We start from the raw sequence: 21,951 nt of genomic DNA, 5'->3' as shown, positions 1-21,951 counted from the left end.
ATTGTATGATTAAAATTAAAAAATAAAACCAACTTAACGAAAAAGTATATACACGGTCACCTCTTAATTAAAAAAAAGACGACATTTTATCAACTATCTACTTGATGGTTAATAAAAATGAGTGGTTTCAGACTTCAGTTTTGATTACTGTGTAAATTGGAAGTGCTATCAAAACTAATTTTCTTAGAAATTAAAATACAAATACCAAACTGTACATAGAAATAACAAATATCTATGAAAAAAATTAATCATTTTACGTTTTCAACTTACATTCTGTGTGCAGGTAGTAGGTACCTTAAATAATATTTGTAGATTTATAAAAATGACTAATTTGTTAAAATATATAACTAGTACGTAAACAATTGTTGCAATCCTTTTTTGTTATTTTAATTTGTAACTATATAATAATAGATAATACTAGTTTCATGTTTCAATATCTTTTTATTTTATATGATAAATTATTATATTGAAATAAAAAATAATGTAAGTCTTAACTACTTTGAAATAATTAACAATATATACATACCTCTTTTACTTTCTTAAGTGAAAAATATAAATTCTTGAATAAATAATAAAAATAAAAAATAAATTTTAAAATTTTAAAAAAAAAGTATCACACTTGTTCGCTATAAGTTCCAGAATCTTCAACATCTGAATCATTCATTTCAAAAATCTATAAACATAAATTAACATGAAATATTTGTTGGATAGTCTTCTAAATGAACATACTTGAATGTTTTCAAATTCATTCTTAAGACTTGTTAATCCAGTTAAATCTTCTAAATAGTTAGGATTTGTAAATACATTACTTAAAAACTCCTCTTTTTTATTTAAAAAGTCATTGATGACCTGCAAAAAACAAAAACTAAAACAGTTAAACATTAAGATTAAAATTTTTTAAAACGTACTATTGGTGAACATGCAATGCATTGAAAAAAACTTGAAGTAAATGGTGTTATTTGTTGAAAATCAGATATAAATCCTCTAATGGAATGAGGCACAATCCCTAAACAACATTTAGCATTCGCCAACACATTGTGCCTAAACAAACAAATCTCATATAAATAATTTTTTAACTATCATTGTGCTTATAGACATACTTCAATTGAATGTATGATACAAATAACTCAACAGCCAAAGCTCCTGCTATGTTGGAAACACCTGGTCTGGTGACTGTGCATTGCTGGTCAAGTGTCTTATCTACGAGTGACTTCATTAAAATAATTTTTATTATAAAAAAAATAATAAAATACAAAAAAATTTGATGATTTTTATAAAAAATAATTAAACCATACATTTCCAGGTGCTGTGACATCATTACAAAAATAACAACCTAATTTTTTTTCACCAGAAGAAACATTTTGTACTTCAACTCCATGTCTGAGTACTAAATATGATTCAAATCCTAATGCCGCAGTTATAGCAAGCTAGAACAAAAATGATAATTAAATTTACTGTATTATTTATAATTAAAAAAGTTGTCAATCGAAAAATAATTACTACCTTATTATGTAATGTAGATAACATGGTAGGTAACCAACGACTTTCTCGAGAATCCGTCAACAAAAATATAACATCATTATCTTCTATTAATTTGGATAACAAATCTACATTTTTATGATCATCAATATTTGCCACATGGCCAGGCATTGGAATACTCATAACCACACCAGTACTATTCTAAAAATTCAATGTCAATATATATATTAAGTATAATAATCACAATATTGTATTCAGTGGGTTTCAAATTTTAATATTGCATTATTTGATATTTATTATTTAAAAACACATACAATTTCTGGATGTATTTCCCGTAATACATCAGCAGCAGCTATCGCTTTGTAAGTATTTGAATTGATGCAATGAGAATGTCTATATAATGACTGTCTAACTGGATTTGAATATGATACTTTCCCGCTATCAATAAATGTTATGTTATGAACACCCCATGCCTAAAGAATAAAAAAGTATATATTATACAAAATATAATTTGATTAAAGATATACAAAGATTTAGTTGTCATTTTCAAACAAAAAAATTATAAAATTCTATTTTATATAATTTGCTTAATTTAGCAATTTTTATTAACTACGGTTTTCATTACTTTAATTTTTCTATCAATAATAAACATAAAATATGTTACAGTTAATGTTAATAATCAACAATTATCGCGTATCAATAATAACTTGTTTGAAAAGGTCATCATGGGATTGCCAAATTCATATAAATATAATATTATGAGATACTCAGACACTCAAATAATCAAACTTCAAGCACTTATAAAATATAAAATAATAAATGATCAGAGCTAGGATTTGTATGCAACAGCATGTTTTTTATGTGATTTCTGGTTATTTATTTTGTCAGTAATGTCCGCGAATCACCTCATGATGGTGATGGTGGTGTTTTAATTTTGCATGTTTTCGATAAAATACATGATATTGCATATATGGAATAAAATGAATATTATTGCATATTTTGATTATAATAATGCGAAAAATGCATGTTTTATAGTATATTTCGTATTTAATTCTAGCCCTGCTGATAAAAGTATAAAACTTGGTTTTTTTGTCAAACATAGAGTTTATTTTTATAAATATAATCCTATGGTACAATAGATACACGATAAAAGATTGAATAAATTGACGGAGAAAGATTAACACAATTAATAAAAGCATGAATGTCAATATGAAATCCAAGATAAAATATAATTTGTCAGGTACTTAGTGTATTACATACAATCCCACATAGTACAGACTGTTCAGCTGTCCACACATCACTATAACTATTTTTAATATAATAATATATTATATATTTATATGTTTATTGTAATTGTTGAAACTAATGGTTCAGACCAAGTTTCTTGTTAAAAAAAAATCTTATGAAAATTTAAATGCATATTTTTGCATACTTTGATAAATAAAATACATATTTACAATTTTTTATTATATACAAATCCTAGCTAGCCCTGTAAATGATCAATATTCATACAAATTTAATATTGACTAAACTTGCCAATCAGAATTCTACATTCCGATGCTTAGTATCAATAATACAGTTAACATTGACAATAACATATTATATTATAAAATATAAATTTTATATTATTATGGACTTGGCTCATTACATTTTATCTTTTTGATACTATTACCTATATATGTTATACCAGAGTTGGTGCTTTTTAAATATTTGGTTAAAAAATATGGACTTTAACAAGTTATAGAATTCTTAACGAAATAGAGCGAGTTTCCAATTGAATCATATTCTATTTAATTGTAAATTTATATTATAGTTAAATAATATAATACAAACCATTAAATTTCTTGCCACACAACAACCAAGCGTACCAGCCCCAATAATTAGACATTTTGATTGAGCAACAATATCTAAATTTAAGTCAGGAGCAATGCGCCATTTCATTAACTTAAGATTTAGATCTACAGATGCTTTTGCTTGTCTAAAAATATTAATAATAATTAATAAAACACAAAGAAAATTGTAACATATTTTTAGATATACTAACTTTGTAGAATCCATGGTTTTACTTAGATCTACATATTTCGGACAGAACATTCCTTTAGAATTTTTTTCCCAACCCACAAATTTAATAGCATCTTGCCTAAGAATCATTTCAGCTAAATATAAAATAAATATAAACAAGTTAAGTTATTTTTTTATTTCATAATATAACTAATAAGACTTACAAGATAGTTTTATATTAAATAACATGCTTGCTGAAAATTTAGTAGAAGGAGAACCTCGTAATGCTATTACTTTCAACACTGAAGTTCTTATGGAAGGGCTAAAAGTAAAATTTATCATTAGTGAGTTTAATAAATGTTATGAACTATTTAGCAATATTATTAATAAATCTATGCCTTATAATATCACATATTGATTTATTTTATTACCAAAATAAGTGATGAATTTTTGACTATACTCTACTTTACTAACTTAGTATAGTATTCCGTTTTATATTAGTAATTCTAAATAAATCATGAGACTAAGATCACGCTGCTTGTCACCCTTACAGAGTCAATCATCTGTATCACAATTACCAGTTATATAATAGACTCACTCATGAGATCTAGTAGGTCACCCAAATCACTTATTATGTTAATTAAGAGTTTACACTCTTAAAATAATATTTTAATATATTAATTTATATATTTTACCAGTGAAGTAAAATTAAATACAGAAGATTTCGTAGTGGCCATCCAGGATTATTCAATAAATCTGATGGATCGGCAAACACTAAATAACCTACTGAATCATTTCCTGTATTATTTTTGAGTAAATCTATATACTCTTTTAGAGTCATAACAGTAAGGTTTTCTTCTTTTGTGGATACAATTCCAAAAAATCCTCTTTGGTCAATTTTAAGATTTTTAAATCCAAAAACCAATAAATCAAACTAAAATATAATAATGGTATTAACAATAGAATAAAACATTTTTATAAATATTCACCTGTGTAGGAGAAAATGTATTTTTAAGAGAAGTAGGTACATCATTTAGACAATACTTTGGCCCGGAAAATGATGGAAACGCAAACCAAAAGTAAAAAATATATCGTTTCAAATCCTAGAATAATTAATAATTTATTACATCAAGTTACAAAATTATTAAAAATAATAACAGAACAACTCACAGTATACATTAATATATCAAAAGTTGGAATTAATGATGGGTCTTCAATAGCTTTACCGGATTGGAAATCATTTAATAATCGTTCACCAAATTTTTTTAACAACTCATTTTTATCACATGTCTTAAATGAGTCTATTGTATTTTTATTTAAACAGTAGCCACGAGCAATACATTTAAAAGATGTTTCATCATTAACTTCTCTGTAACATAAATGTTAGGTAAATACATATTAATGATTCAAAAAACTCATTATAAAATAAACAATTTTATTACATACTGATTAAAAGATGAACAGTCAAATGACATATATGGATTATTATTTGAAGTATAATATCCAGTCAATGGTCTATGGATTTCATCTAGCTTATCAACTTCTAATTTTAATTGACAGACTTTGAACCAAAAATTAGGATCAAGACAAGATGAAAACGGTTCAAATCGCAATAATGTTTCATCTTTTATTGATGTTTTTGAATAATCTTCATTATTAATAGTACCGACTGTTTCTACAATGTATAATTGTGTAATTAATTTATAACTATTTTAATTTAACTAACATAACAGTTAATAGAATAGTATTATATTAAACATAATTTACCTGGTAAACTATCCATTTTATAAATTATTTGATACAAGTGTTACTTATTCACAAACATTTTTTCTTCTGAAAAATAAAATATACAAACATTAAAATATTTTATTATCTTTATAATATTATATAAAATATATTATACAGTATTTAAAATTTAATTGTATTCCAATAATGTTAGAAAAGTAAATACTACTTACACAGTATTTATCTATTCATAAATAATGTAAATACTAATTACAAAAAATAATATTAAATATATTTTATATTTACCAAGTTCAAATATAATTAATAACACTGATTTCATAATATACTATTATAAAATCAATACCTCTAATATTGATCTTAAATACAATTTACATTAAATCTAAGAAGCTACTGAATGAAAATTTTAAATGCATGATCATGATAATTAACTTATGAAGTTGTGTTGTACACATAAACAAATTATTTGAATTAAATAATTTATTTTAACAAATTTAGTAGGATTATTTTGGTTAGTTTTTAATTGTTCTATCATACCCAAATCTATTAATGTAAATAATAAAATTGTTTGATCTTTTTTTCCTTTTTATGTACATTTTATTTTTAGTTAACACAATTATTAAAAATTAACTAGAACAACAAATTTAGAAGAATCAATTGACACGTATGTACTTGAAACAACTTAATGAGGTAACCATATTACATACCTAATAATTGAATAATAATTAATATATACACAGTATTCAGAAATCAGATGTCTGAAGTTCCAAACTTGATTCAAAATTACACTCGTTTAATGATTAATGAATCAAGTAAAAATCAAACTGTGTAACTGTTTTAAGTAGGTATCGATCACAAACGTAGGACTATTAATGATATCCGTAAAAGTGTGAATGTAAAGAAAAATGAATAATGAACTGTTACCTATACAATCTTCGTGAATCGTGAGAATGAAGATGTCATTCCAATCGATTTAGCCACGCAAGTACGCCATAACCACATCCGCCATAGATTAAAAGGATTCTATGCTTAAAAATAAATTCTAAAAGACTAGCAAGTAACTAAAAATATTAATTTGTAATATTAGTATAGTCACGGTCTTCCGTATTACAACTTTGCAAAGTCTACGATGATAACGGACGAGCAGCTCATTTGTTTTCCGTGATAACAACCTTAATCAAGTAGTACGTGCGATCCGTCCCGGGGGGTAAGCGTTTACTGTTAAGTGTTAAGACTGTTTGTATATTTATTATTTACTACTTTACTAGTTAGTTGTAGGTTGTGTTTGCACGATCAAATGACAAACAATTAAATTATAAATTATCCGTAATTTCAATTTTAATTAATTGTTATCGAATCTCGTTATGGTAATTTGGTGAATCCGCTGGACTACACTATGCACAACAACAAGATGAATGATAAAATATCGTTTTCGTTCAACTCCGGCGGACGGACGTCGTCATCCCGGTCAGTGGCCATACCTCCACCATCAAACAGCGGACTTAGTAAGCAGGGCTACTCCACTTTGAACGCCATAAACCATTCTGCGATCTCCTCGACTTGGGGCGTGCCGAAGAAACGAGCAAAAACCGAAGAAGAGTAAGTGGTGTGCACCCACTCGCTCACTTTAACTTGACTGTGAACGTTAATGGTGTTTAAGGTATTTTGAAGACGAAGATGAACATCAACAACCTCAACTAGAGTACATTCCTGCACCCGATAGTCCGTCTAATAAAAAATCTGACTGCGATTCGGATTCCTCTGAAGATCCATTAGATGCTTTCATGGAAGGATTAGAAAAAGAAGTATGTTTTATAAATTTTTTACACTTGAGTATGTAGAAAAACTTGCAAGTACTCTAGTCTGATTCCTTGTTCAGAATTGAGAACAAAAATTAATTTATTTTATAGGTAAAAAAAGCAAAAACTTCTGACAAAAAAGAAAAAAGAGAAGATGAAAAAGGTATTAGACAAGATATTGAAGAAGAGGATATAGAAGAATCATACTACAGGTATTTAATATGACCTTACATTTTACTGTTATATTTCTATTATTGCTGGAAAATAGAAATTATCACTTTTTTCATTATACTGTTAGATATATGGAAGAAAATCCAACAGCAGGTCTTGTTGATGAAACTTCAGACATTGAAATTGATTATGATGAAGATGGTAATCCTATTGCACCGCCAAAGAAAAAAGTTGGTACCATAATAAGTGATTCAATTTTCAACATAATTATAATTAAAAACAAATTTACTTTACTAAACACACTTAAACTTAAATTTTTAATATATCAAAAAAAAAAAAATATTGCAATAATTAATTTCTGAGCTGTACACTTTAAAATATTTTAAAATAGGTAATTTATAGCATAACAATAAACAGTTTTTGATGTAATTAATTTTAGAATTTGTGATATAATATTTTAATCAAATATTAGTCAAAACTTTTAATCATATTAATAATAGGAATCATTCATTTATTTTACTATAACACATAAGTTTTTCAATTGATTTTTACTTTTTGTTAAACTCTGACCCCTTATCTTGCCATAACTATTGAAAATATATTATTATTACGATTTTAATTTTTAACTCGTTGTATTTAAAATCAAATAAAACCGTTTATCAAACTCAATTTTCTCATTTGCTGTAAAAGCCTTAGTTACACTTAAATTATAAATAACTTAAAAAAATGAATTATTTTGATATAATATTATAATTTAATGAAATTTATTGCGCTTTATGATTTTAATTTATTACAAAATCTTTGTTGATTAATTTTAAAACTTTAATATTCTTATACTCTTCTTTTTTTTATTTTTTATTTTTTTACCTCAAAGGAAATAGACCCACTACCTCCCATTGATCATTCTTCTATCAAATACCAAAGCTTTGAAAAAAACTTTTACTCTCCACACAGTGAAATATCATCTTTAACTGTGGATAAAGTTATTCAACTACGTAAGACTCTTGGTCTCAGAGTAAATGGTGCTGATTTGCCTTATCCAGTCACGTCATTTGCTCATTTTAATTTTGATGACACTTTAATGAAAATTATTCGCAAGTCTGATTACACACAACCCACACCAATTCAAAGTCAAGCAGTTCCTGCTGCGCTTGCTGGGCGTGACATCATTGGTAAACAAAAAATATTTCAAAAGAACTTTTCATAAAATAAATGTTTTAAAATGATTTTCTAAACTATCTATGATTTTGCATAGGCATTGCCAAAACTGGAAGTGGTAAAACGTTAGCATTCATTTGGCCAATGTTGATACACATAATGGACCAACCAGAATTGAAAGAAGGTGATGGGCCAGTCGGTTTGATATTGGCACCTACCAGAGAATTGTCTCAACAAGTATAAATCAATAACCAAAAACAAATTGTTGAAAATTATTTCTTAATGTTTTTGTTGTCTAGATCTATGTAGAAGCAAAAAAGTTTGGAAAAATCTATAATCTGAGAGTAGTATGTTGTTATGGTGGAGGTTCAAAGTGGGAACAATCCAAGGCACTTGAAGGAGGTGCCGAAATCATAGTAGGTACTCCTGGGAGAGTAATTGATTTAGTTAAGATGGGTGCAACCAACTTAACTAGAGTAACATTCCTTGTACTAGATGAAGCAGATAGAATGTTTAATATGGGTTTTGGTAAGTATGAATGTGATTTTTATTAAGTAGTAACATGAAATTTATTAAATAATAAATTTGGTTTCAGAACCTCAAGTGCGTTCCATTTGTGACCATGTGAGACCGGATCGCCAAACATTGCTGTTTTCTGCAACATTTAAAAAGAAAATAGAAAAGTTAGCACGCGATATTCTTACTGATCCTATAAGAATTGTTCAAGGGGATATCGGCGAAGCAAACACTGATGTAACACAAATTATGTTGGTGATGCCACAGAGTGACAAGTGCCAATGGCTGTTGAATAATATTGTTCAATTTACGTCAAATGGATCAATTCTTGTATTCGTTACTAAAAAAGTCTGTTAAAATTAAGACATGAAATAAAATAAAAAAATAAAATAAAATAAGTTTATTTTAATAATTTATAGTTAGATGCAGAACAACTAGCCAACACCCTGGCTTTAAAGGAGTATGAAGTATTACTGCTACACGGTGACATGGACCAAGCTGAAAGGAACAAAGTAATAACAAGGTTTAAAAAACAAGAAGTAAATATTATGGTAGCCACTGATGTTGCTGGTAAGATTATATTTTTATAATAATTGTTTGTGGTAATACATACAAAATATACAAATCAACTTTTTTGAAACTAGTTTTATCCCAATATTCAAACTTTCAAAAAATTAAAATGACATATAGTCTTAAATTAATAGGGTTTCTCTTAATTCTTACAATTTACACCATTATCAAAAACTATTTTTAATGGTTGATAAGTCAGGATTTTGTTGAAATTTGTAGATGTACATTTTATGAAGTATTAAAAACTGCAATAAAACATGATTTCGCTTTTTTTTCAGCCCAGTTGGTTTCTGTAACAACTGATTTAAATATCAACATCCCTTATAACTAATATTTTGATCACTGTTTTGTTTTTATAGCTAGAGGTCTAGATATAGCTCATATCAGAACAGTTGTGAATTACGACATAGCTCGAGATATTGACACACATACACATCGTATTGGAAGAACTGGTAATATATTCATCATTTCTTTGTTTAGCAAATTAAAATATCTGATAAAAACTGTTAATTTTAGGTCGAGCGGGAGAAAAAGGTACTGCATTTACTCTAGTCACGCCAAAAGATTTTGAATTTGCCGGTCACTTGGTACGAAATCTTGAAGGTGTGGGACAGGAAGTTCCCAAACCACTTATGGATCTTGCCATGCAGGTAAAGAAGCATATCAATTGAACTTCATTGAAACCATTAATAATTTATATATTATATTATTCTAGAGCTCTTGGTTTAGAAAAAGTCGTTTCAAAGGCGGAAAGGGTAAATCAGTAAATGCCGGGGGCGCTGGACTAGGATATCGGGAACCATCGGGTTCAAATAATTTTTCCGTCAGTAATGTTTTATTTCAATGAGTTATATATGCCAATAATGTTTTGACACAATGAATTATAAATTGTAGGCAACAAGTTCGTATCAATGCCCAAAACCTGCAGCTGCAGTACCACCAGCACCAAAAAGTGGTCCTGGATCAGGACGATTGTTAGCACTGAAAGAAGCATTTAAAATGCAATACCAAAATCAAGTGAGTAATAAAATATTTATAGTTCCTTAATGTGTTTATAATTCATTAAAATTATTGTTCTTCATGTACTGAATTTTATTTTGGTAATTACAGTTTAAAGCTAGTGAAGATCACACTTGGGAACAAACAGTTGGATCGAGTTCATCGGTAAAAGTGCACACCGGTCCATTAAAAGAACGAAAAGCAAAAAAAAACCGGTGGGACAATTGAAAAGTTTATTTATTTTTTTATTTTGTTTAATATCAAACCTATTTTAAATTGTAATACTTAAATATAACTTTAATAATTGTCTTATAAATAAAAATTTGTAACTTATTTCGAAAACAAAGTTTTATTTTATTTTTTCAAAAAAAAAGTTTTTTAGTAATGTATTTTATTTATACACTTAACATTTACAACTTACTGTATTGTATCATGTTTAGCATACTATTTTTGTGAACCCACTGTTATTCTAAACTATGGTATGTAAAAAATTAATTGATGCTTGATTATAACATTCATTATACAACTAATCAATAGCATTCTCAACTTATGTATTAAACATAGTTCATTATTTTATATTATATCTTTAAGAAGAGAGTAATTATCGATAGTTTAAATGCTATTTGATTATTAACTGTTTGTTTAAGTACAATCAATAAAAAGTGATAGTGATTAACTTACCAACTGTCTTTATCGTGTTCAGATGTTCATAGGTTTTACGTTTCTAAGTAAATATACCATATCTTAAAATTATCTTGCACACATTTCAAACAGCCTCGTATATTCATCAAATCTTAAAATATTATTTTAATTTTTTGTTTCCAATTTATGGTTGATTTGTCTCAAGAAAAAAATAGCATAGATAAATGACAATCATAGCTAATTTTTCGTTGATTGCACTAAAGTACTGATTTTAAAATTACACAAGCTAATAACAAAAATAAAACGTTTTACTATTAAATGTTCAATCTGTAGTTGATTTCACTTTCATACAAATTTAAATATTTTTGCATTGTAGTGTTTTGTTTTTGATTTGTATTTTAATTCTAAATTATTATTATCTCATCACTATTCTCAAAATTCGTATGAAATAATTAGATATTAGTTCTGTTGTATGCTATTGAAATGTATGTAATAAATATATTTGAATGTAATTATAATAATGTTAGAAAATTAATTTAATTACTAGTATTAACTAGACTGAGTTATTACAAATAATTTGTTGATTAAATTTATCAAGAAATCACCTATTACATCAATAAACAAAGACTAGAAACAATTTTTAAAAATAATTAGTTAAATTAATTTTTATTAATTTGTTTATTACAAAAACGTGATTGACTTAAAGAGTTTATTATGTATATAAAAAAAATTAAAAAAAACTAACACAAATGATTCACTATCATTGTGAAAAATACTTTTGAAACAAAACTTAATTGGTTTTGTTAACAAGATAAAACAAAGAATACTTATAAATAGTAAATAGAATAAATAATACAAAAATAAATCTAGATTTAAAAACAGTTATCTAAATAATAATTAATAATTATAAAAACAAATCTTTAATTACTGTTGAATTGTACATTAGGATTAAAGCATACTTTTCTCTGATTTTCTTCTGGTTCATCTAAATTTTCCAACATGGAAGAAGTAAAACTGAACTCTGATTCATCACTGCAATTAGGATTTTTATTAAAATTATGTTTAGGTGATTAAAAAAAAAGTACTATGTATGTATACTTAAAATTCATAACATACTGTTTTCACAATCACTTACCCTGTATCTTGTGTGCCTAATGTATCTAAGGTATCATTTGATGCTAGTGAGTTTTTAATTATTTTTGATGGATCCAACTGAAAGACACTACATGTACCTTGGAAATCATTAGTGTTTGTCAAGCAAATATCGCTACCTCCTAAAATAAGAAAATGTAACCATTACAATTGCAATTTATTTTTGAGGATTCAGAAATAAGTAACATAAATTATAATATTTTATTTACTTAAAAGTTTAGGGCGGTTTATGGTTAAAACTGCTTTGTCTTTTGGTTGTTTGGTTGATGTAATACTCCATGTATCTTCATCCACACAACAAGACTGGGTAATTTTTATAACACTAATTTCAGATTCAGATACAATTATCAAAAACGGTTTTTTGAAAGCTAAAAACAAATAATTAAAAATTAACTAAATGATTAACATTACATTTGTGGATTATACACACCAAAACTATTTGGACTGTATGGCCATTTCATTTCACCACCCCGGGTTTTTTTGCCATCACAGTCAACAAATACTCCATACACATTGTAACATAATAGATATTCCTTATTTCTCGTTAATTCACATACAAACATTGGTCGATAATCGTGTGACTTAGCAAGTGAATCTGTGAAAAATCCTAAAGAAACAAAAATATTTTATAATCAAAATACTAATGAAGTTTTTTGAAATTGCTCACTTTTACAACTAAGAGTTTCTATATCAATTTTGTAAAAACTATTGGTAGTAAATATAATTCCACTGGGCATAAAGCAAATGCAATTAGTTGGAACATTGGTTTTCAATATTTTATTTACAACAAACTGTGTATCTTGCCATTTTAAAACACTAGGGAATTACAAAAATTACAATATTAATGATTACATCACACGTAAATAGTATTAACATTATGATACATTAATAATTTTAATACTAACGTAACACTATGTTCAGATCCTATAACTACTAATTCATTACACCGGGAAACTGCAATACAGTTAATTTCTTTTAATTCAGACATAGTCGTATTATTCTTAGACGGCTGACTGTTCCGTATTTCATCTACAATACGAACCACTTCAATAACTGGCTTTGACATTTGACTTAATTCTGAATTTAGAACAACACTTCTCATATTACATTTTAATAGCTCTTTAGTGGTTCCTGAAATACAATAAATACAACAAATGAAAAAATCATGAAATAAAATTGTTATATATGTACTCACCAGCAATCATTAAAACTAATTGAAGTTTGGGCAAGAAGACAAAGTCATTGACTAATTTTGGTCCAACTATAGGGACGAGATCGTGTTTAACTTGTTCATTCTCAGATTTTATATGGACTGAAAATAATCCTTCAACAGCACCTAATAAGAATACCTGTAGAATCCAAATATAATAAGTTAAAAACTCATGATATAATTTATAAACATTAACACTTACACTTTGTGATATTTGATGAATGCAGTTAACATTAAGTAATTTATCCTTGTGAAAAGTATATATAATATCCTTATAGTCATGGTTTTGTTGTGATTGAGCTACATATTCACAATTTTCTAAAAACTCTTTAATTATACTCAACCAATTCTGTTTTTCAGACACGCTAGACACAATAATGTACAAAAACAAGGTCATCCACCCAGTGTTTAAGTTATACACTTCTATTTTCAACATCTGATCATAATCTTCATTAGAGTTTCTGTCAAATGTTGAATCATTTGATTCTGCTACATCAACAACTTTAACAATATTTGATGACATCATCAATGGTAGAGTATAGAATGGTTGAATATCATGTTTATCATTAAGAATTTGCAGTACCCCTTGTTCAAATTTTGCATACTTTCGATCCCAAATCTGTTTTGTATTGCTAAAAATAAAGAACAAAGAAAATTATTCATCAGAGAAATTATAAATACATTTCCAAGAAAAATATACAACTAAAATAATCATTAATAGCAAGCACTTTATAAAAAAAATAACATGGTTTAATAATCTAGCTAACTGTGGTAACATTGAAAAAATTAATACACATAAATAATTTAATATTTGCCCTTATGTTTACTAAATAACATCACTTAGATTGTTTAATTAAAAACTGAAAATAAATAGTGATTTTACCAACATATTTAAGACTAAAAAAATATAAAAGTAAATTGTAAAATTTTAGAAATGCATGCACTTATTACATGGCAACTGGAATTATAGTACATAGTCAACAAACTGATGTCTTTTTCAGTGTAATGTAATATCATTATTTATTTAATACTTGTAGACAAAATATAAGCAAATACTGCTACTAAGATAGTAAGCAGTTTTATGAATAACCTCAGAAGGGTCTAAGAGTAGGTAATAGGTAATAGGTCAATCTGCTAGCTCTTTTAACAGATACCTACATAAATGAAATCTTATAAAACTATTTCACTTTTAGATGATCGTCCAAGTACCCTTTTCTCCTTAGTACATATTATGAGAATTATTTAGGTTTAATTAGCTTATTAAACAAAACAATGAGCATTATGTTTTTTATGATGTGTCAATAATTGCTCACAAATTAGTGTTGTCATACCTTTTTTCTCATGAGTTGTATGTAGCTTATAATCATTACATTGTTGAACTAGATCTATAATAATTAATTTTAAAATATTAAAAACAATTAAGCACTTACTCCCAAATAGTAACCCATGATTCAATCTCAGTTCTTTTCTTACTATCACTTAGAATAGGAGTAGTTGATTGTTCTTCTTTTTTAATAGGAGTACAATCAGGCAATAACTCATGTGAACATGTTACATGTGTAGACACTCTACATTCTTGACATTGACTTATTTGTTGTCTACTCGCAATTTCAGTTTTGCAATGTGAACATTGTAATCCATCACGTTTGCATATCTTCACTTCAAATCTAAATTTATATTATAAAATAATGAATATATTTACTTGTTGTGGTTTTAAGCATTTATGAATAAGTAACTTACTTATGAAATGACTTAAGTTGAGATAATGCAGAAGAAGTTAATTTGTTGTAAGCAGGTGAATTAGCTTCAAAATTAAGACGAGTGGGTAATAAAGGTGTCATTGGACCTTGTGTTTTCACCATATTTAGTTCAGCTTGAGTTTGATAAAGTTTATTTGCTAGATCTTTAGATTTACTCCTTTCAGAATTTAATAGAAATTCGATTTCCTACATAAAATACATTTTATATTCATAAAACATTTAGTAAAATATTAACTAAAAGGGAAGAAATAAAAAAATAATTTTACTTTTTGATCAATATTTTCTTTATTTTTACCGCTGAATAACATATCTCCCAACGTCCTCTTCTTTTTGGTTACTTCATCAAACTTTGTTTGCAGAAAATCAATAAGCTTTGTTTGTTGAAGAATAGTAGCATCTGCTTTTATTAAACGTTCTTCATAATAAACTTTTTGTTCCATTAAACCATTCTTATATTTTGAAATAACATTTTGCATAACCTAATAAAAAAAGAATATACATAGTTAATTAAAATAAGTGAGATAATAAAGAATAAGCATCAATGAACTTGATCATAAACATACATTTGAATCTTCAACCATAGCTTCTAACTGAGCAGTTAACCGAATATTAGCTTCTTTCAATAAATGTTTTTGACTAATAGTTTCAGTAATTTCTGCCTTCATTCTATTTAACTCTTTAATGACTTTTTCAGATTCAATTTGTAATGTATAAAACATTGTACTTTTATCTCTTAAATCAGAATTAACTTCATCCAACTATAACACAAATCATAAATTAAATTATGCATTATCAAATTATTTAATGGTAAAATAAATACCTGTTTTTTCATTGTATCAATTTCTATGTTCTTTTCATGAACTCGATCTGTTAATAATTTCAATTCTGCTTTAACATTATCTTGTACACTTTCAATTGTTTTTCCTCTACTTTCAGCTAAAATTCTCAATGATTTTTCTTCATTATACATTTTTTTTGCTTCACGCACTTCATTTCTTATTTTTTCAATTTCATTCTATAAACAAAAATACATTTTAAAGAAGTTACTTACAATATAAAATTGTACATGAAAATACTAATGATAGCAAAATCCAAAAAAATCTCATAAACACCTGTTTGGTTTTGATTTCTTCTAATAACATTTTTTCTTTGTTTTTAAAGGTTAAAATAGTTTCTTCAAAGCTTTCAAGTTGTTCATCCTGAACAGTTACTAATTCTTGTAATGTCTTGATATTTGTTTCACTTTTATTGAATTTAGTTTTATACTCAAGAATCTAAAATGTAAAATTAATTTTTGGTCAATAGAAAATAACGTTTCTTAAGGTTAGTTAACTAACTTGTCTTTCAAGAGAAGATTTTTCACTGGTTTGGACTTTACATTCATTATTTAACTTAGTCAATTCATTACTGAGTCTTTGGCGTTCAGCTACTTCTTTATCATGTTTCAACTGTAATGATTCTAAACCTTGATTGAGATTTGTAATATTATCCTGTAACAACTTCAGTTCATCTTCTTTATTTTTAATTTCCAAATTCTTTTCTTCTTGTACTTTAGCAATTTCCTGCTTGAAATTATTCCGTGCATCTTTGTGATATTCCTAAAATATGGTATTGATATTTATTAATTTTATAAAGAAAAACTTATAAAATAACACTTTGAATAAATATTAAAAATTAATCTTACTCTAAGACTACTTATATTATCTTCCATTGTTTTATATTTTCTTTGCAGTATTCTTAAGTCTAATTTTAAATCACGAATTTCTTGTTCTCGATTTCGCAACTCTGTTTCAAACTAAAACAAATAAATTAATTTAAAATTTAATAATGGTTAAATTTAATTATGAATATTAATAAATTCATTTATTTGTATTTTAAAACTCATAGAAATTAAAAATTAATATCAAAATTGTTTTATGAAAAATTATTTAAATATATTAAAACCATATCTACTTAGTATCTTATATTAATTTAAGATAAGGACATAAAAATATAAAATATTTACCTCTTTTTCATTTTCTTTTGCAGAGATTGCAGTTTCATGTTTTTCAAAAGAAAGTAAAGATTCACTGTTTAGACAACAGTTTTGTTGTTGTAGTTGAGCTAATTGCGAATGTAACTTTTCAATTTCATTATCTTTTTCTTGTGTTATTATATTTAATTTTGATTCAAAATCAGAAGCCATTTTCTTACAAATATTTTTATGTTCAGATAAAGTAGCACGTTCTTTTTCTGCATATTGAGATATCTAGGAGTACAAAAATACATAAACACAAAATTATAGGCAGTAAAAAATAATACTCACAGTTACTATACTTTAGCAACACTTACTTTGAAATTTAAACTATCTAAATCTTTTTCCATGACAACAATTTTTTTTTTGAGACATTGATTATCAGCATTTAATTTATTTTTTTCAACTTCAAATGCGTCTTCTTTAATTTTCATTTCGGATAACAATGCAGAAACATGATTATCAATACTATTTTCTTCAGTCAACTGTTTAGATCGACGAACCATGTGTTTTAATTTTGATTTAAGCTTAGTTACTTTTTTATTAAGTTGTTCTTCGTTGCTTTGATATATTTTGATATCATCTTGGTGTTTACGTAGTCTAAAAAATAAATTATTGATGAAATATTTTTTTAATTTAGGCCTAAAATTTAAAACCGTACTGTGATTGTAATTCACTGTTCTGGGCTTGTAAGTCTTCATTTTGTACTTTCAATTCTTCTATATTATACAACTCATTAATTGTTTTGATTTCCCATTTATCAATTTCATTCTAAAAAATATTATCAATTAAAATAAATGTACAAAAACGTGAAAACTAATTACTTACCTTAACCATTTCTGCTTGTTTTCTTTGTGTAATATTAATATCCTCTTGACTGGTATCACTAGTTTCACTGATTTTGGTTAATCTACCTAATTCACTACTCAAAGAAGTCACATCTACATGTAATAAAACGTTTTCTTCTTCCATTATTTTGATCTTCTTTTCATTCTCAACAAATAATGAATCATATTCTGCTAATTTTTCTTCATAGGCTTGAATTAAAACTTGAGCATCTTCTAATTCCTTACGCTTTACTTTAATAGATGTTTCTAATTCGGGATTGTTGGACATAAAATATGATTGGTTTCGTTTTGATACTTGCATACTATATGTAAAACCAATAAATGGAAGATCTCTGCCAGAAAAGTGTTTTTGTTTCTATATAACAGAAAATTAATATTTTGAAACAGTTTAAATTTAGAACTATTCTACAACTTACTTTAAAATCATTTATATTCAGTGCTGGACGAACACGTTCATGTACAGGAAAATTGGAAACATCATTATCAGACGAAAGTGATGGAATGTATGGGGGTACTTGGTCATGTAAATTATTGAAATTTATTTTTGAAAAAATATCCAAATCTAACATCATGTCAACAGTAAATCTTTTATCTACATGACATACTAAAGACTCGATCATCTGTCTATAAGCTGAAAATTGTAAATAAATTAAATTAAAACAAAAATATTTTTTCTATTATTTATCACCTTAGACCAATTGAATTCACTGTAAATAAGTTATAAAGATGCTTATGTATTTTAATTTAAATTACATAAAAATACTTACATGAAGATACTTTCAAGTGAGGTGGATACTTCAAAATATTGTCAAAGTTTAATATATTTGAATAAATAACAGCTTGTTGTTCAGAATTGAATGGAGTATCCCCAGTTGCCATCTCATATGCAACAATGCCAACAGACCACAGATCACATTGGGGTCCATAACCTTCCATTGATTTTGAATTTGACTGCATGAACTATAAGTAAAACAGTATAAATAAATTTTAGATGAGAACTTTCAAACTCTTTTTCAAAAACTCTTTTTTTATTATAAATTTAGTTTATGCAGGAATACTCATTAGTTATAATACATTTTTAGTAGCATGGCAGAAACCTACGGGTGCCCACTAAAAAAAAATTCTGCCAAATAGGCGTCCGAACTAGGCCTTCGAGCCTACTCCCGGACATAAGCGCCATATGATAAAAAAAAAAAAAAAAGTTAAAAAATAAATGAAAATATAATAAACATTTACTAGTAACACTTCTGGTGCCAAATATTCGGAAGTACCAACAGGCATACGAACACATATTTTTCCATCACGGTTAAGTTTTGCCGAAGAACCAAAATCAACTAATTTCAAATGTCCAACACGATCTAGCATCATATTTTCAGGTTTGATGTCTCGATGAGCAAAGCCCATTGTATGCAGATGTTTAACAGCTAGTAGGAGTTCAGCAATATAAAACCTACAGAAAATTAATATTTACCAATAAGCACGTATTAATAATAAAATATTTTAATCAATTTGACAATTACTTGGCTGTTTCCTCTGGTAATGTACCATTAAACTTATCAATTAAATTTGCAAAATCTCCTCCGGGATGATAGTCCATAACAAGGTAAAGATTTTGAAAGTCTTGAAAAGCATAATGCAATTGTGTTAAAAAAGGAGAGCTTGATGATGCCATAATATCTCTTTCATACTCAAAAAAAGCAATCTAAAATAATAAATAATTAGATGTTTTATCATAATCTAATAAAGGTAAATCACTATTCAATAATTAATAATTTTCATTACATCTCTGTGATTTAGCAAATTATCCTTTTTCAACACTTTCATTGCAAAAATATCCTTGGTATGTTTTTCTACTACTAATTCTACATCTCCAAAATGCCCTTTACCAATCACTTGTTTAGATTCAAAATCCAAACGATTGACTCTAAGAGATTTCAACTCAGGTATCGCCATTTTAACTACAAACGTAAAATAATGTCAATCAACAGAAGTACATACACATAAGATAAGTATAATCGCCCAATTATATGACGAGGTAAGTATAAAATACATTCTCTAATGTACCAATGACCCGTGCGTCGGTGCTTACATTTATTTACGAAATTTGAGATCAGTGGATCGGTCTTCATAAAGTCGTTGTTGCATTCGTCAAACAGCAATATGATGGCATCGAATAGCAGTTCCTTGTTTAGAGCTGTCGTGGCCATAATTGTCGGACCACCGAGCACTTCGTTAATGCGCATAGATCGCACCGATATTGATTCGGCTGCCGGTTCCATCGCGAAATGGTCGTCCACTTCATAGAGTAGTATAGACACTAGACAGTGTACAAACTGTCGAAGTGTCAGTAATAATCACACTGCCACACGGAAATAGCCGGTCGGAACTCGAATAAGGACGCAATAATCTAAGAAGTAATAACACTAACGACTACGATGTCTGAAAACTCTGAAATCAGTAAAATCCAAATAACGATAAATTTTCAATTTGGCAGCTGGTCGAAAAAAACCGTTGGACGGCTCTCATGGAGTAAATACACATAGCCGCAACGCTATCTGCCGGTTAACTGACGCTAACGGTCACACAAAAATTAAGAATTGAAGACTTTACCATTGGGACCACTCTGACTCTACAGACTACACTCTGATAATAAAATTATTAATTTTTAGTGTTCACTGTTTAATTTTCTGTAGTTTTGTCCATGATTGCACCATATTGTATTGTATGGTTCTGTTTCTGTTGCAAACTCGCAACTACTATAACCGCTATACCGTCGTTTAGATAATCTAATAGGTATCGATGTTTAAACTGTATACTGTATAGTTGCTACCAAGGTTCGGGACATAAAGCGTTTAAATATACGCTTATGTATGACCCGATTAACTTAAAAATGAAAAAAAAAGCACTTGAAAAATCATTAAAAAAAAAAGGATTAATTTGATATGAATATAAAAAAAATATTGCAATTTAAATATAATTTTTAGTCAATCGATTTAAAAAAATAAAATAAAATCTTTAAAAATAAGTATTGAATGTTCTGAAAAAAAAAAATACACATTTATATTTAATATAGGTAAATATTTACTGAAAATTTTTTGTTGTAAATTAAATGTGAACCTTTGTGATTACATTGAACTATAAGGTGTTTTCGAAATGGAAGGCTCTTCTGTTATCGATTAGAATATGTTTAAATGCCGAAAATGAACATTCCACATCGACGGAAGTAATAGGAGCATATTTGAAAAAATATACTAGATCATAAATATAATAAGTAGTAAGTACGCATAACAGAATTTTTCTATTAACCATCTCGGATATAAATGGTTTTCACCGTTTTCGGTTTGATGAGTATTTAAATCACGTTCATGTTCAACATTTTTGTGACAGATAGCTACACAAACAGTATTTTCTATTTTCTATACTCAAAACAATTTTTTTTAATTTTAATCGTTCAACATTTTAATTAATATATTTTGAATCAATTGATAATATCAGTATAACAAAAATAAAAAAATACATATGCAAATACCTCTACAATATGCAAAAACCCCAAAATATGCAAAAATAAGCAAAATAAAATTTCATTTTTGAATTCTCCGTACTAAAAACGTATTTGTACATGATTATAATATATTTTACATCACCTATGATGGATATATAAATGCTGTAAGTCCCAAACCCTGGTTATAACTGTTAATAAGACTAATAAAATAATCTAGGTACTATGCATAAATTGATTAATATTATATATTATTACTTTATTTTTGGTTTTTATGAATTAAAGTAAAAATTAAAATTTGGAATTGTATCATGATCGTCAATCACAAGCATTGTACATTATAAAATAATTTATTATGTTGTCATTATTATTTTATCATTTGATATATTA

The 21,951-nt window shown here is 26.9% G+C and overlaps 3 protein-coding genes across 3 annotated transcripts; 1 reads left to right on the top strand and 2 right to left on the bottom strand.

The window, feature by feature from the left end:
* Window positions 1-561: 561 nt before the first annotated feature.
* LOC112593143 (ubiquitin-like modifier-activating enzyme ATG7) lies at window positions 562-5,274 on the bottom strand. Its single transcript, XM_025337459.1, has 15 exons — window positions 5,248-5,274; window positions 4,927-5,155; window positions 4,651-4,849; window positions 4,470-4,583; window positions 4,176-4,414; window positions 3,705-3,802; window positions 3,524-3,635; window positions 3,313-3,457; window positions 1,794-1,952; window positions 1,504-1,680; window positions 1,296-1,427; window positions 1,101-1,210; window positions 909-1,041; window positions 730-849; window positions 562-673 (listed from the first exon to the last, which is right to left on the bottom strand). Exons 1-15 carry the CDS (start codon window positions 5,261-5,263, stop codon window positions 614-616), a joined length of 2,043 nt encoding a protein of 680 aa, XP_025193244.1. The 5' UTR covers window positions 5,264-5,274; the 3' UTR covers window positions 562-613.
* Window positions 5,275-6,447: 1,173 nt separating this feature from the next.
* LOC112593107 (ATP-dependent RNA helicase DDX42) lies at window positions 6,448-10,668 on the top strand. Its single transcript, XM_025337384.1, has 14 exons — window positions 6,448-6,822; window positions 6,884-7,028; window positions 7,134-7,234; window positions 7,321-7,423; window positions 8,068-8,365; window positions 8,449-8,588; window positions 8,651-8,879; window positions 8,947-9,215; window positions 9,287-9,437; window positions 9,797-9,889; window positions 9,954-10,087; window positions 10,153-10,260; window positions 10,332-10,454; window positions 10,548-10,668. Exons 1-14 carry the CDS (start codon window positions 6,620-6,622, stop codon window positions 10,662-10,664), a joined length of 2,214 nt encoding a protein of 737 aa, XP_025193169.1. The 5' UTR covers window positions 6,448-6,619; the 3' UTR covers window positions 10,665-10,668.
* Window positions 10,669-11,927: 1,259 nt separating this feature from the next.
* LOC112593099 (citron Rho-interacting kinase-like) lies at window positions 11,928-20,546 on the bottom strand. The gene is made up of 26 exons (XM_025337374.1): window positions 20,152-20,546; window positions 19,845-20,020; window positions 19,583-19,764; window positions 19,299-19,512; window positions 18,830-19,022; window positions 18,479-18,693; window positions 18,043-18,417; window positions 17,876-17,985; window positions 17,532-17,814; window positions 17,206-17,448; window positions 16,885-16,995; window positions 16,538-16,798; window positions 16,313-16,474; window positions 16,021-16,215; window positions 15,764-15,958; window positions 15,467-15,679; window positions 15,181-15,386; window positions 14,871-15,107; window positions 13,643-14,072; window positions 13,426-13,579; window positions 13,136-13,361; window positions 12,898-13,046; window positions 12,661-12,837; window positions 12,440-12,598; window positions 12,214-12,352; window positions 11,928-12,110 (listed from the first exon to the last, which is right to left on the bottom strand). Exons 1-26 carry the CDS (start codon window positions 20,339-20,341, stop codon window positions 11,999-12,001), a joined length of 5,307 nt encoding a protein of 1,768 aa, XP_025193159.1. The 5' UTR covers window positions 20,342-20,546; the 3' UTR covers window positions 11,928-11,998.
* Window positions 20,547-21,951: the final 1,405 nt, after the last annotated feature.

This window comes from Melanaphis sacchari, unplaced genomic scaffold, assembly GCF_002803265.2.
Source record: "Melanaphis sacchari strain LSU unplaced genomic scaffold, SCAv2.0 Contig1_pilon_pilon, whole genome shotgun sequence".
Taxonomy (NCBI): domain Eukaryota; kingdom Metazoa; phylum Arthropoda; class Insecta; order Hemiptera; family Aphididae; genus Melanaphis; species Melanaphis sacchari.
Note: the sequence above shows the minus strand (reverse complement) of the source record. Positions and strands in the feature narration are given on the sequence as shown.